Raw genomic sequence first — 13,110 nt, 5'->3', positions numbered from 1 at the left:
TATTTGGACTGCATCTCCCCTAATCCCTAACCATTGGCCGCCCTGGCTGTGCCTGATCAAATTTGGAAGGCCAAAGGAGAGGCAGACATGCCACTGGACTGAAATAAAAAACCCCATTTTAGAACTGGGTGAAAAAGCCCAACTTTGAAGCATTGGTTTCGCTCGCTAATTTCCGGAACCATTCGGTCAGAGTCGCCTGCCTCTGTGCCTTCGGCTCTTTTCGGAAAAAGGGGCGTCGCTTCAGGAAAAGTCCGGTCCCGCCCCTTTCGTTCCGCTTCGGCTCTTTCCGTCCGCGTTCTGCGGCGGGTGACGTCACCGCCGCGCTAGTTTATAAATAGGTGTGCTGAGCGGGCGCTGGCCCCAGTCGGCGTCTGAGAGGCGGCGAAGGAGGAGTGTAGCGCGCTTGGCTTGAGAAAGAAAGAGAAAGAGGCGCTGGCCCTTCTTCCTACAGACCCGGTGAGGCTGGGGTTACGAAAGCGGGGCTCGGGGCTCCCCTCGAAGGGGAAAAGGAGGGAGGGTTAGGCCGCCGAAGCCTTAGAAGGGCCAGAGGTGGCCTTTGAGAGCGCCTCCTCCAGGCGCCTCTGGGAAGTGAATGCAAGTATGCAGATAGCATATATTCATGCTGCACCTCCACTGCTGGGATAATGCGCTCTGGCACCGCTTCCACTGCCCTGGCTCCATGCTCTGGGTCCTGGGATCGGTAGCTCCTCTCTCACAGAAGCCCTGGGCCACAGAGGAAACTACAGATCCCACAGGAGGGGCCTTGGCAGTTACAAAGCAGTGCCAAAGCGCATCAGTTCTGGCTAGGGCTGCCTTTGCCCTTTTGCTCTGGGTCGGTTCAGGGCAGTTCCTCTGGATGCAGCAAAAAGAAAGGACTACACCATCCTGCTGTGTATGGACTACAGTTCCCATGATCCCTGGCCATTGCCCAGCCCACCTCTGAGGCTGAGAGAGTGTGACTCGCCCAAGGGCACCCAATGGGTTTGCATGGCCCAGCTGGGATTCAAGCCCTGGTCCAGTGCTCTCAAACCAGTGTCTGGTGCAGGTGGCTCTGGCGCCATGGCAAACTACACATCCCAGGACCCCATCGGATGGAGCCTTGGTGCTTAGTGTCGAACTGCATCAATGCTGCAGCTGCCCCAGGAATGGCCAGGCTGCTGTGGGCTGGTTAAGGTCAATGAATGCAGCAAAGAGACGCCAAGGAAGCATTTGTGGCGCGCCTTCAAGTCGCTTCTGGATTGTGGCGGCTCCAAGGAGAACCATATTGGAGTTTTCTTGGCAGGATTTGTTCAGAGGAGGTTTGCCTGAAGCTGAGAGAGCGTGACTTTTTGCCCAAAGCCACCCATTGGGTTTAATGGCAGACCTGAGACTCAAACCCCGCTCTCCAGAGAACTAATCTGACTTGTGATGCTTGACTTGGGAGGAATTGTGAAACTTGAGTGTGGTTTGCTTTTGAGTGAGCTTTGCTTGCGCTGGGTGGGTTGCAAGGCTGCCCTTTGGGAACAGTCCCATGGAGAAACCCATCCAGGTTGCTCCTGAGCAGCCAGGTGTGCAGGGCAAGGTTGTGTCATCTTCAGCATTGTGGTGCTCTGTGAAACGGGGCCATTTGCGACAGGATCCTGGACTTGTTCCCACAGAAAAGAAACTATAGAAGTGTTTGCGTGGACACAAAAGACGAAGGACAGGTGGACGGAGGAAGCCACAGCCCTGGGCTTGCAAGACCTGAGCTGTTGATAAATGGGTCGCTTGGAGGCCTTTCATAGGGTTGCCATAAGTCAAAGTCAACTTGATGATCGTGAGCTATTCTGTTGTCGAGAGAGAAAATAACAATTTGGAAAGCTCCTCTTATTTGAGCATTGGCTCCTTTGTGTGCCTAGCTTTCCTTTTCAATATACAGTATGTGAAAGAAGGCTCCAGGGCTGGCCCTGGAGCAGCAACTCCAGGCACAACCAAAACCCACCAAACAGCGATGCCTTTATGGGGACAATCAAAGTGCACAATAGACACGTCGCAAGCTTTCGAACATGTATATTGTGCATTTTGGTTGGCCCAGTAAATGTATTGCTCATTGGTGGGTTTTTGCTGTGCCTGGAATGACAAAGGAAAATGACAGCTTTTTTATTCTAATTCACATTCTTGAATTCTTAGTAATGACTGGTTTTGCGCATTTTTCTCACCATTGGCTGCTGTTCCTGAGCTCTTTTCATCGGGTGAATTCCTTTTTAAGCCTTGCTATATCATTGTTATGTGGCCCCAAGTCGACGCCAACCTATGGTGACACTAAAATAGGTTTTCATGGCAAGATTTATTCTGAGGATAGAAGTCGGTTGAGAGAGTGTGACTTGGCCATGATCACTGTGAGCTTCCATGGTTAAGTGAGTACGATTGCCGTTTCCAAGTGAGAATTTGAACCCTTCTCTCCTGTGGTCCTAATCTAGCACTATAAGCACTGCATCATCGTGGCTGACGCATTAATTCCCCCTCCCCAAAACCTTCTGTGCATATCAGTTTGATAGAACAGAATAAGACTTCTATAATGCCCCTGACAAAATTTAGGTTTGAATTCTGGCCAAAGCATTGCATGAAACAGGTGCGTCTCCAGGCGATGTGGGTGCAGCGCTTGAGCTATCTTGGCCCCAAAATGTGCTGCTGCGGAAGACTTTGCAGCATCCCTTCCCCTGCCAGCCCTGTTTGACCCCACCATTGCTGCAACCATCTTCTCCATCAATCCTCAGATGCACCAAGGTTCATTTAAGCTTTGGGCGCGACCCATAAAGTTCCTTCTTGGCTCTGGCTGTCAGCAATACCCAGAATATGTCGATTTTTTGGCTCAGCAATTGCTGGCAAAGGGACTCATCACTGACACCGCTAAATGCAAAGGTGTGCTGGGGGATTTTTGTGGATGTCCAAAACATACCACTCTAAAATACTCACACAATCTCAAGCATAATAACATCACAATAACAATCACTCTACACACAGTACATCTATATCTTAATAAACTGTGTGTCTACCCACATATCTATCACATACCTACCCCCCATCTATCCCTCTTACATCTTTTCTTCCTCTTTACATCTTCTTCTATCCACATCTCACTCTTGTCTTCTCTCTTTTCCATGCCACCCTTTCTTCTCCCTCCTTCCTTCTCCTTCAAATGACCCTTCAGTCCTTCCCCTCACCTTCTATTCACTTACACCAACCCTCATTGAACTTACATATGACTTTCTTTCCTACCTTCCCCATTACTTGCTTAACATCCATATAGGGGGGTATTTTTGCATAGGATGGTGGTCCTACAAAAGGTCAGGAATCCTAAACCTGGGAAATCAGGACTACAGATTTCAAGGTGGGGTTCCTTCTGAGAAGTCATTGCACAGCTGTAACCCTTCAGTCTCAGGACAAGACATCTTCACACAGCAACTTTCTCGTCCTGCCTGAATTTGAATTGGGTACTTTTAATCCTTGCTAATGAAAGCTCAGGGCAGAATGGGGCCAAGGGAGAGCTAGTTATTCCAGGTTAATCTGTGTGTGCAGTTTGTTAGCTTACAAGGAGGATAAAAGGTCATTCTGTGACTCCCTTAACAGTCTCTCTACTTAAACCAGGCAGGGATAGCAGTGTTGGCCATTTGACAATGGTTGCATTTCAGTGACCAGTATGGATTTTAGTCTCTATACTTGTAAGCTTTGGTAGCACTGCTTGCTTTTTTAACAAATGTAAGGTTTCTACTAGCAGCACCTCTTTCTCTCCTGATGTGATTTTCGATAGGCTTGGCTGCGTCAAAGGGGCGAAAGGGAGCTGGGTGGGGTTGCTGTGATCCCAGAGCTTCCTTGGCCCTGATGGTCTGTTTGTTCCTTCCGCCGCCCTTGGAAAGGATTGACGGAGGAGACATTGTTAAGAGAGGATGGAAAAAGAAGAGGAGGATCCGCCCTTCAGAGCAGGAGGGGCAGGATACTCCACACAGAGCCTTTGGGGAGGAATAAATGGGCACAGACCCTTCTCCCCTTCCTTCCTTCCTTCCTTCCTTCCTTCCTTCCTTCCTCTTCACCCCTTCCTCCAAAGGAATAGTTAACTCACCCTGATATAAGTGAGGAATCTGGTTTGCAAGTGGGGAAATTTGTACACAGAAAAGAAAGGACGGGCGCCCGGGTGTAACCTACATTTCAGAGCAATGGCTTCCCTTCGCTTTCATGTTCTCAGCAAGTGGCGCAAAGGTGTCGCTTCTCTGCGGCTTCCAAGGGAAAGGCTTTCTCCCTAAAGCAGATTTCCAAAGCTTTGCCAAACCAATCGGGGAATTGAAAAATAGGCTGCCTATCTCTCTCTCTCAAATCTCTCTCTCTCTCTTCCTAGCACATGAGAAAAACACCACCGTCCTCGTTGGCTTAAAACAATGGGAGTTGCCATGTTTTGAGAGGTCCTTCAGATAGAATGGCTCTTACCTCTTTTCCAGGATAAATAGTCCTTTGTCCTTTTTCTGGGACACCGTTTGATGACAGAGGATGGTTCCTTCTCTGTTTGTCATTGCTGTTGTGCCAGTTTCTGTTCTCCTATTTGCAAATCTATCAACAAAATTGGAGACAGAGTGAAATTATGAGTGTCTCTGTATTCCAGGATCAGGAATGCTCATTGGTACAAATGAGTTTATGTGAGGCTCCCAAGATATTCTGGACAGCATTTGTTTTGTAACACTGTTTTATTTGGGTTCGCATATTTAATGTAAATTAGTATAATGTTATGTAAAACAGTTTGACAAAATAATGAGACAGACATCTAGAAATTCTGACTTTTTTCTTATGATGCTGGTAATGATTTCTGCAGTATTGGGAAGAAGCCGTCCGTGAACAAGCAGAAATGACGGCATGAAAGAGACAAACTGAACCTGCAGAAATATAGCTGTTGCCTATGTGTGTTTGGAAAATCATTTTACGTTTTCTTTAAAACACTGGGTTGTGATAGCAGTGAAACAGAGAAATACAAATGAACCTGCTGTTTGCTAGCAACTGAACATAATCAGTCTGTGGAATTCTTAAAGAAAACATTATTTGAATGATGCTTTGCGTTATGTTTTAACATAGTTTTCTGCCCGTCCCTCTTTAGAAGGTTGTGTTGCCCTTTTGCTGCAGATCCAGAAGGAGTGAGGCTGCTTGCTGTTTAGTCCCTTGGTGCAATGAATATTAAGCAGAGACCCTTTCCCCTTCTTAAGAGTCAGGGTTTTATTTCTTTCTCCCTCATTGAAGGCATTTCGAACCCGCTCCCAGAGAACAGGGTGGAGCAGGGACTGCAGATGGTAGGGCCTAGATTGCCAAGCACAACACAGTGGCAGGGCCTTAAGAGCCGCTTGCAAGAAAAGAAAGGGTCCTTCCAGTGCTCCGCTATATTTTATTAAGTTATGTCCTGATTCGTGCTTAATAAGATGTTATATTAATATTAAATCATTGGTTTGTTTGCAGAAACATCCAACCCACATCTACTTCTTCTCAGGGGAAAAACAACAACAGGGGATTTACTGGTCAGAGAGAGAGAGAGGTGTTGCTGACTCTGCTTTTGAGCCTATGCAACCTGATCCGATGCACATTTACTTGGAAGTAAGTTCCCCAGTTCTCAGTGGGGCTTATTTCCAGGTAAACATGCCTAGGATTTTGGACTTCATCGTCATCTTGGTACCAAAACCACCCAGAGTCTTGTAAACAGGAGACAGAAGGTTTTTCACACTCCTGCAGCATGTGTATTAAACCTGGAATTTGTACCTTGTATTGTAGCGTATTGACCTTGGCGACACGTTGGTTTTTTGCCAGATAGCAATAATGTGCCACCTGGGCATGTTCCCAAAGCGTTTTCCTTGGGCTCGATCGGCTTCAACATTGGGTCGGAAGTAAGACCGTGAATGGCTGCTTTGCGCAAATACGATGCTGGCTGGGAGGGTCGATAGTTAAGAGCTAAATAAGGCGGCAATTAATAACGTGCTTAAATTGTAACTGGTAAAACATTATCTCCGTATCCTCCTCCCTTTTAGACTCCGCATTCCTCCATCATGTTGTCATCATTTCGCAAAGTCAGAGTTCAGGTATTTTGCGCTCTGCATGCGAGGCACCATCCGTCTCTGGTTTGCTGTTTCTTCCTTTTTAAAGAAAAATACTGCATTGATAAAGTGTGAGCATGGCATTTCTTCCAAGTTGTGTGTCTGTGTGTGTTGATGCCTGCAGCAAAAATATACAGAAACAGATGAAGCTGTCTGCTGTGAGATTGTTCCTAGCGGCTTTGTAATGTGGGGCTTTTAACATCATACATTCTGGACTCCGCTTTTCTCCTCTTTTTTGCATGGTGTGTCACCAATGTGAGTGAATTCTATCCCATTTGCCAAAACAATTTATTAGGACTTTTAAAAAGCTGTGTGGTGTTTTTTGTTCCAGCCAACACTATGATAGTTCTGCTTTTCTCCTGTTTCCTTCAGTTGTGTAAAAATTAAGTAGGTCATGTCTATAGAATCTGTGTCAGAAGCAAGACTTACAACTCTCTAATTCCAAAATAAAGTGAAATGCTTTCCGTATTGGGGTCACCGACAAGAACAATATAATACCAAGGAGATTAAGGTTGGGAACCTGGAAATTAATAATTTCATAGGTCTTGGATTAATATGGCCCTCTGGGATGGTGGCTTAGCAAGTGAAGGTGGGACACATGTTTCCTGAAATCCTGGGTGGGAAAATAGAATTTCATGTCATGCTTTACTATTGCTCTGGAGAGGATAATGAAGGCCTTTGTCTTGTTTCTGTGATGTGTTTTGTCTTGAAATTAGCCAAAAAGTGGCCATGATAATGGTGAAGAAATCTTCTAAACTGCAAAGATCCTGGGAAAGGAGCCGTTTGCTTCGATGGTCATTTTGTTATACAGTATTGTTCAATAAACTGCCACATACTTAATGAATCCTTTCTTTCTTCCTTCCTTCCTTATTTAAACTATATCCAAGGAACTCAAGATGGTGTACCATAAAGCCAGCTGAAGACAGTAGATAACAATACACTTGTCCCTCCACATTCGCTGGGGCTCAGGGCACAGGGCCTCTGTGAATGTGGGAAAACTGCACATAACAAAAACACTGTTTTTACCTGAGAGGACACTTCTCTAGGAATCTCTAGGTCCTCCAGGACAATTTGGTGACCAACATCCATCAGAAATTGACCACAGAAGCATGTTGGAGGACCTACATATGCCCAGGGAAGTGTTTTATCTACAAACCTCTAGGTTCTCCAACCCAGCTCTATGGTCAAATTCCAGCAGAGTTGCATTAGAAGACCTAGAGATTCCTAGAGAGAATGTATTAATCAAAGCCGCAAAAGTCAATGCCACAAATGTGGAGGGCCAACTGTATATACCTTGCATGGCAGAAGGTTTAACCAGGTGGCCCTGGTGGCCTTTTCTGACTCTGAAGGTTGTGTGATTTTATGTACAGCTGTGGTTGCCACACCCTGAAAGAAATATTGTAGAGCTGGATCTAGCAGGATATTGTAGACATCCATGGAGATTGTAGAATACTGTGGGAAGGAGAGAGGAGGAAAGGTGTGGATGAGGACAGCTATAATGAACAGGGGAACAGGTCTCCAAAGGAAAGGTCCCAAAAACATCTTGGGGGAGCTGTGTGGCCATATAGCAAATCCACTAACATCCAAACAATGACACCTTTATTGGGACAATCAAAAGGCCCAATGACACAGCGCAAGCTGTTGAAGTCACACTGGCTTCTTCTTCATCAGGCCAACAGGAGAAAGAAAGTGAAGATGTTAGTCATAGGCCTGCGTTTTCTGTTTCCGCTTCTCAAGTCCCATTCAATACAGTGGCATAGCAATATGATGCCCCATATATAAAATGGAAAATCAAGGTTTGCTATTTGGAACTTATACATTTTAAAAAATATTTCCAAGCCATGGATGCCTGAACCTGTGTCTAGGCCTTTGGTCTGATCCACTGCGTCCCTTCTTTGGTTTGCCAGTTCTTCCCCACACTAAAACGCTGTCTGTGCCTGTGAGGTGCCATGTGTTGGTGTGTGTGTGGCATAGGCAGCATCATAACGCCTCTCGAACCCACCTCTTGACAATGGCTGTTCCTTTGTGAATAGTGCCGCTGACATCATGGCTGTTGCATCGCAGCGGCTAAAAATATCCCTGTCCAGCATTCCCGGTTAGATGCCTGGCCTTCTGTCTTTCCGATTATTGTTTCCAGGGGGGAAATAAAATAAAGAAAGTAAAATAAATACAAACAATTCACTGGAACTTGCTACAAACCATTTCCCCCTATTTGTTGTCTCCCATGCCTCTTGTTGCTTTTGTTTAATGTAATAATCATTTGTTCACGTAATAACGTATCTAAAACAATAAGAGTGCCTCGATTCCCTTTGCTCTGGAGGGCTCTAAACCTTTTGCCTATGGCAGTCCCATGAAGCCAGGAGTCCTGAGCAAAGCATAGCTCTTTCTCCTCATCAAACATACCATACATAATTTCTCCTGGAAGCCTCCAAATCCAGCAAATTACCTTCTAAATAAGTTGTTGTCTCCTCTTGTACTAACGTTTGAAGTGTTTCTAATCCACACACCTTGTGTCTCCCTGAGCCCACCATATTTGCGGATTCTTTATTTCTGGGTTCAGGCCCCCATGGCTTAACAATGTTTTTAAAAATAAAAAGTCCAGAAAGGCAAGCCTTGATTTTGACATTTTATACAAGGGGCACCACTTTACTGTGTCACTTATATTTAGTGAGACTGGAGCATCCATGAATTTTGGTATTCATGGAGGGTCCTGGATCCAAACCCCAGCATATTTTTGCCACCCCTAGACCTGCCAGAATGGCTCACCCTTGTTTTACCCAAATTCTGCCAAACTGGGAATCTTGGCTTTGATTAGAGGAGGAGAAAAAAACAACCCCATCTCCGCAAGTGTCCTGGCTTTTTCCACCCTCTTTCCAACAGCCCAGTCTCTTAGGAGAAAGCAACCCAATTGCTTCTGCTTCCCTGCCCAGCCTGGAACTTTCTGCCTCCCTGCAGCTGACCTTATCAGCGCAATACAGATCGCAAAGGGAGGGACCGCCAACAGCCGGCTGCAATGCCTGGAATGCAGCCATGATGGTGGTGGTGGTGTGCGTGTGTGTTTGTGTGCGCCCCTACTTACATATGCAGGCCTAACAGCAAAGTCTTAGTACTCCAGACCCAGCCCAGCATCTTTGAAGTCCCTCTGCCTTGATTCCTTTCACTTGGTACAACAAAGGACGGGTGTTTTAAGGCTGCATAATGGCATCAGGGAACAAATTGGGAAGCAGCTCTGGCTGAGACAGAGTGACTGCAGTTTCAGGATGAAAATGTTGAATGCTGACTGCATTGTTTTTTTTGGGGGGGGGGGGTTCGGGTGACGTGGCCGTGCTCTGGAAGAGTTTATTTCGCATCTGCTGGTGAAACGTAAGAAATAAAGAGTTTATTTCTTACGTTTCGCCAGCAGATGCGAAATAAACTCTTCCAGAATACGCCCAAAAACTCTACAAAAAACCGATTCTGGCTGTGAAAGCCTTCACCTTCACTTTGACTGCATTACTCTGAAGCATCTGCAGGGCTTTGCTGATGGTCTGCGCTTGTCGCTCTGTGTGTTGTGAGGGCTAGGTCCCATTTTGGCAGAAGACAGAGATGCTGGCATCAGCTGCTGTGTGGTGTGTGTGTGTGTGTGTGTGTGTGTGTGTTTTCTCTTCCTACAGGAAGGAACAGTCCATTAATTCCGAACCAAAGCACTCCTTCCCCCCTTTGCCACAATTGACTTGCTCCACTTACTGTACTTACAAAGAGAGCTTTTCATTTTTCTAAATTCCCGTGAAAGGGCAAGCCAAGCTATGTGACTCGAATAGCAAGAAGGGATTTGTTTCTCTGACCGAATCCGGGGATGCAGTTGAATTACGTTATGGGTTTCTCCGTCACTGGACAATAACGAGGGGTTCCAGACAACCACCCCAGGCTTCCTAGGAAAGAAGATGGGGAGCGAAGCAGAGGTGTGATCCCAAAAGAGGCAGCCAATTCGTGGCCCATGTTAGGAACCCTGAGACTAACCTGTCAAGGAAGAGAATGCGAGTGAGAACAAATGGCCATTGAAAGAGCCTCCCTGCCCCACCCGCGGCCTCCATGGTTTTGAAAAGCCAGGGTTCGGCATGGTTGCCATCACCCAAAAAGTGCATTTGTAGCTGTGAGTCACCTGCGTTGAGCACATCCTTGTGCCTTTTGTTGGGAGCCAGGACAAGAGCGTCTGGTTTGCCAGATACACAAATGTGGGGCTGAGCTGGATTACTGATCTTAGGTCTAACTCTTGTCTTACTTTGGGATTGTTATTATTATTAACATTTATTTATAGAGCGCTGTGAAGTTTGCACATCGCTTTACATAGTAAGGGTCAAATAAAATAAGGGGAAAAGAATAAAAACCTGCCAAGCGGCGTACAATCTAAAACAACAGCATTACATGATTAAATTATCTCTAAAATAATCCTAACTGATATACATTAAAGTGTGGCTATTGTGCAGCTGTTGGTGGGGCGGATCAGCCGATGGAGGCATTTTTAGAGATTTGTTTGGTAATGAACATCTGAAATCATGCTCTTTTGATTTAAAAAGTGAAGAACCAGCCAAACTCTGCAGTCTTCAGCCTCCTACACACACACAACACACACACACACCCCTTCTTAAAATACCGCAATGCAGCTGGCCCCAAGAGTTCACAAGAATAACAACTGCTGTGGCTGAAACTGCTGTCTTTGGCAGGGTTTGATTTACTCTTGGGCTCTGGAATGTGTGAATTCGCACCCAGATGCTCGTTTCTATCAGTCAGAGAGCAGGAATTGACAATGTTGGGATGAAGCTGTTGCAGATATGTCCCCGCCTTTGTACTTTCTTTTTTTAAAAATGAATTGCACACAGATGTTTCCCTGGTTTTTTGTGAGACTCTGAAAAGAGGTTAAGTAACAGCAGCACACTTAATACGCTAGCAATCCCCGGTCCTTTTTCGCTTCCCACAAAAATCTGGTCAAAAATTTAATTGGCTTTCCATTAAGCAAGCCACTTGCTGACCATTCACATACCACAGTAAGCCCTGGTTTGTGTTAAGCCACAAATTGCATAGCAGGTGACCAAATAAACTCTGGCTTGTTCCATGTTTCACCTGCCCTTTTGGTCTGTTTCTGTTTTGGGATGGATAACTGGGAAAACAGGCCAGATACAACCCACTCTTAGATGTTTGAATAGTAAGACAACAAGAAACCATGAGTTAAGGTTTCTAGTTTGGGGCCATTAACAAACCTTAGTTTGTTAGTACAGTACAGGCAAGTTTACATATACAGTATGTAGGCCAGTTTCCAGTAAACCATGCCATGGCCTGGTGTGACATGCAAACAGTGTGTATTTTACATGTAATGATGTTCACAGCAAGGTTTGTTACAAGAATGAGCCTTTGCACACACAGGGCCGATGCTGAGAGCTTTCACATAGAATAGCTACCATTCCTTATTATGTCTGGTTTTGGTGATCCATCCTTGGCCAAGAAGCCAGAGTATGAAAACTGTAATATTCAGAGACCCACGCAAAGCTGAAGGGCAACATATGCTCCAGTCTTAAACACATTTTCATTGGGAGTCCCATTGAACTCTCTGAAACGGAACATCCCCGATAAGTAGAATAGATGATAAGTAGTGCTGAGATGGTAGTAGTGGGATGGGGCGGTTTTTTCTCTCCCAATATTTCCAGTCTCTTTCATAGATGATTCTGGGGCTGGTGGGCAGCAGCCTGAGTTGACTTTCGCCGCACTGCAGCAGCGCAGATGCTCTGTGAATTGCTCATAAAGTGCTCATGTTATTCCTGCCAGTGGCTTCCTCTTGGCGCTTCTAAATTGTCTGCTATGCTTTGTGTTACTGTGCCATTTTTAAACACAATATAAAATGCAGACTTTTAAACATAAATAGGTAGATCTTGGGTTGGGTTGGGAGAAGTAGTTTGAGCTGTCATAGGTCTCTTAAGTCAGACCATTTTAGGTCATTGTTGTCCTCCAGACGTTTTGGACTTACAACTCCATCATTTTTCACTAGCATAACCAATGGTGAGGGATTATGGAGGTTGCAGTCAAAAAATCCCTGGAAGGCCACCACTGCGCATCCTTGTCTATTCAGAACAGCCTTTCAAGGTTTTGGGCAGAAATCTGTCCCATACAATCCTCTGAAATTCTTAACTTGGGAGGTGCCATCTACAACCTTTTGCATTCAAAGTAGCTGCTCTGCCTCAATGCTGTGGTGGGAGCTTTCTCGGTTTGATTTTTCCTTCCTGTCTGTTCTGCCCATGAGTTGATTCAGTGGTTTTTGGTTTTCAGAGAATGGACCTTGCTGGCGTAAAAGTGCTGGAAACAGCAGAGGACATACAAGAGCGGCGTCAACAGGTTTTGGACCGGTACCACCGATTCAAGGAGCTCTCCACCTTGAGGCGTCAAAAGCTTGAAGACTCCTACAGGTTCCAGTTCTTCCAGCGCGATGCGGATGAGCTGGAAAAATGGATCCAGGAGAAGCTCCAGATTGCATCTGATGAAAATTACAAGGATCCGACTAATCTGCAGGTAGGAGCGTTTTCCACTTTCGGATGCTGGGGGATCATAAATGAACAGTCAGTATTGCTCATGTGGAGGAGGGAGTGATCTGGATAAGATGATGAGATTAATAACTTTCTGCTCCTATTTTATGTTTCCTTTTTCAGGGGAAGCTGCAGAAGCACCAGGCCTTTGAAGCTGAGGTGCAGGCCAACGCAGGGGCCATCGTGAAACTGGATGAGACTGGGAACCTGATGATTACGGAAGGGCATTTCGCAAGCGAAACCATAAGAGTGAGTGTTGGAGGCCTTTGCTTGCCACAGCATCATATACAGACAAATGGATCAGCTGGCTCCCTACAGTAGCATTTAGCTAGAGCAGCACAAGCACTGTCTCGCAGTATCCCCACCTGCCTATATCTCACAGAATGTGCTTTCAACACATCTGTATCACTTGTCATGGGTCCAGATTCCAGGGTGGTACACAACACTGTAAAGGAATACATGATTTTAAAAAATATTGT

General features: G+C 45.7%; 1 protein-coding gene across 8 annotated transcripts in view; it reads left to right on the top strand.

Moving 5' to 3' along the window:
* Positions 1–324: 324 nt before the first annotated feature.
* The window catches only part of SPTAN1 (spectrin alpha, non-erythrocytic 1), a 46,337-nt gene continuing 33,551 nt past the window's right edge, over positions 325–13,110 (top strand). For 4 of the 8 annotated variants that reach the window (XM_042480169.1, XM_042480168.1, XM_042480167.1 and 1 more), the window contains exons 1-4: positions 365–456; positions 6,015–6,065; positions 12,378–12,617; positions 12,755–12,880. In XM_042480169.1, the coding sequence (XP_042336103.1) occupies positions 6,033–6,065; positions 12,378–12,617; positions 12,755–12,880 (399 nt within the window). In that variant the 5' untranslated portion in view covers positions 365–456; positions 6,015–6,032. Of the gene's footprint in view, positions 457–6,014; positions 6,066–12,377; positions 12,618–12,754; positions 12,881–13,110 lie in introns of all 8 variants that reach the window. The other 4 variants (XM_042480164.1, XM_042480162.1, XM_042480161.1 and 1 more) reach the window with 2 other exon arrangements.

This window comes from Sceloporus undulatus, chromosome 7 (genome assembly GCF_019175285.1).
Source record: "Sceloporus undulatus isolate JIND9_A2432 ecotype Alabama chromosome 7, SceUnd_v1.1, whole genome shotgun sequence".
NCBI classification, from domain to species: Eukaryota; Metazoa; Chordata; class Lepidosauria; order Squamata; family Phrynosomatidae; genus Sceloporus; species Sceloporus undulatus.
The sequence above is the reverse complement of the archived record's forward strand: the minus strand, read 5'-3'. Positions and strand labels throughout refer to the sequence as shown.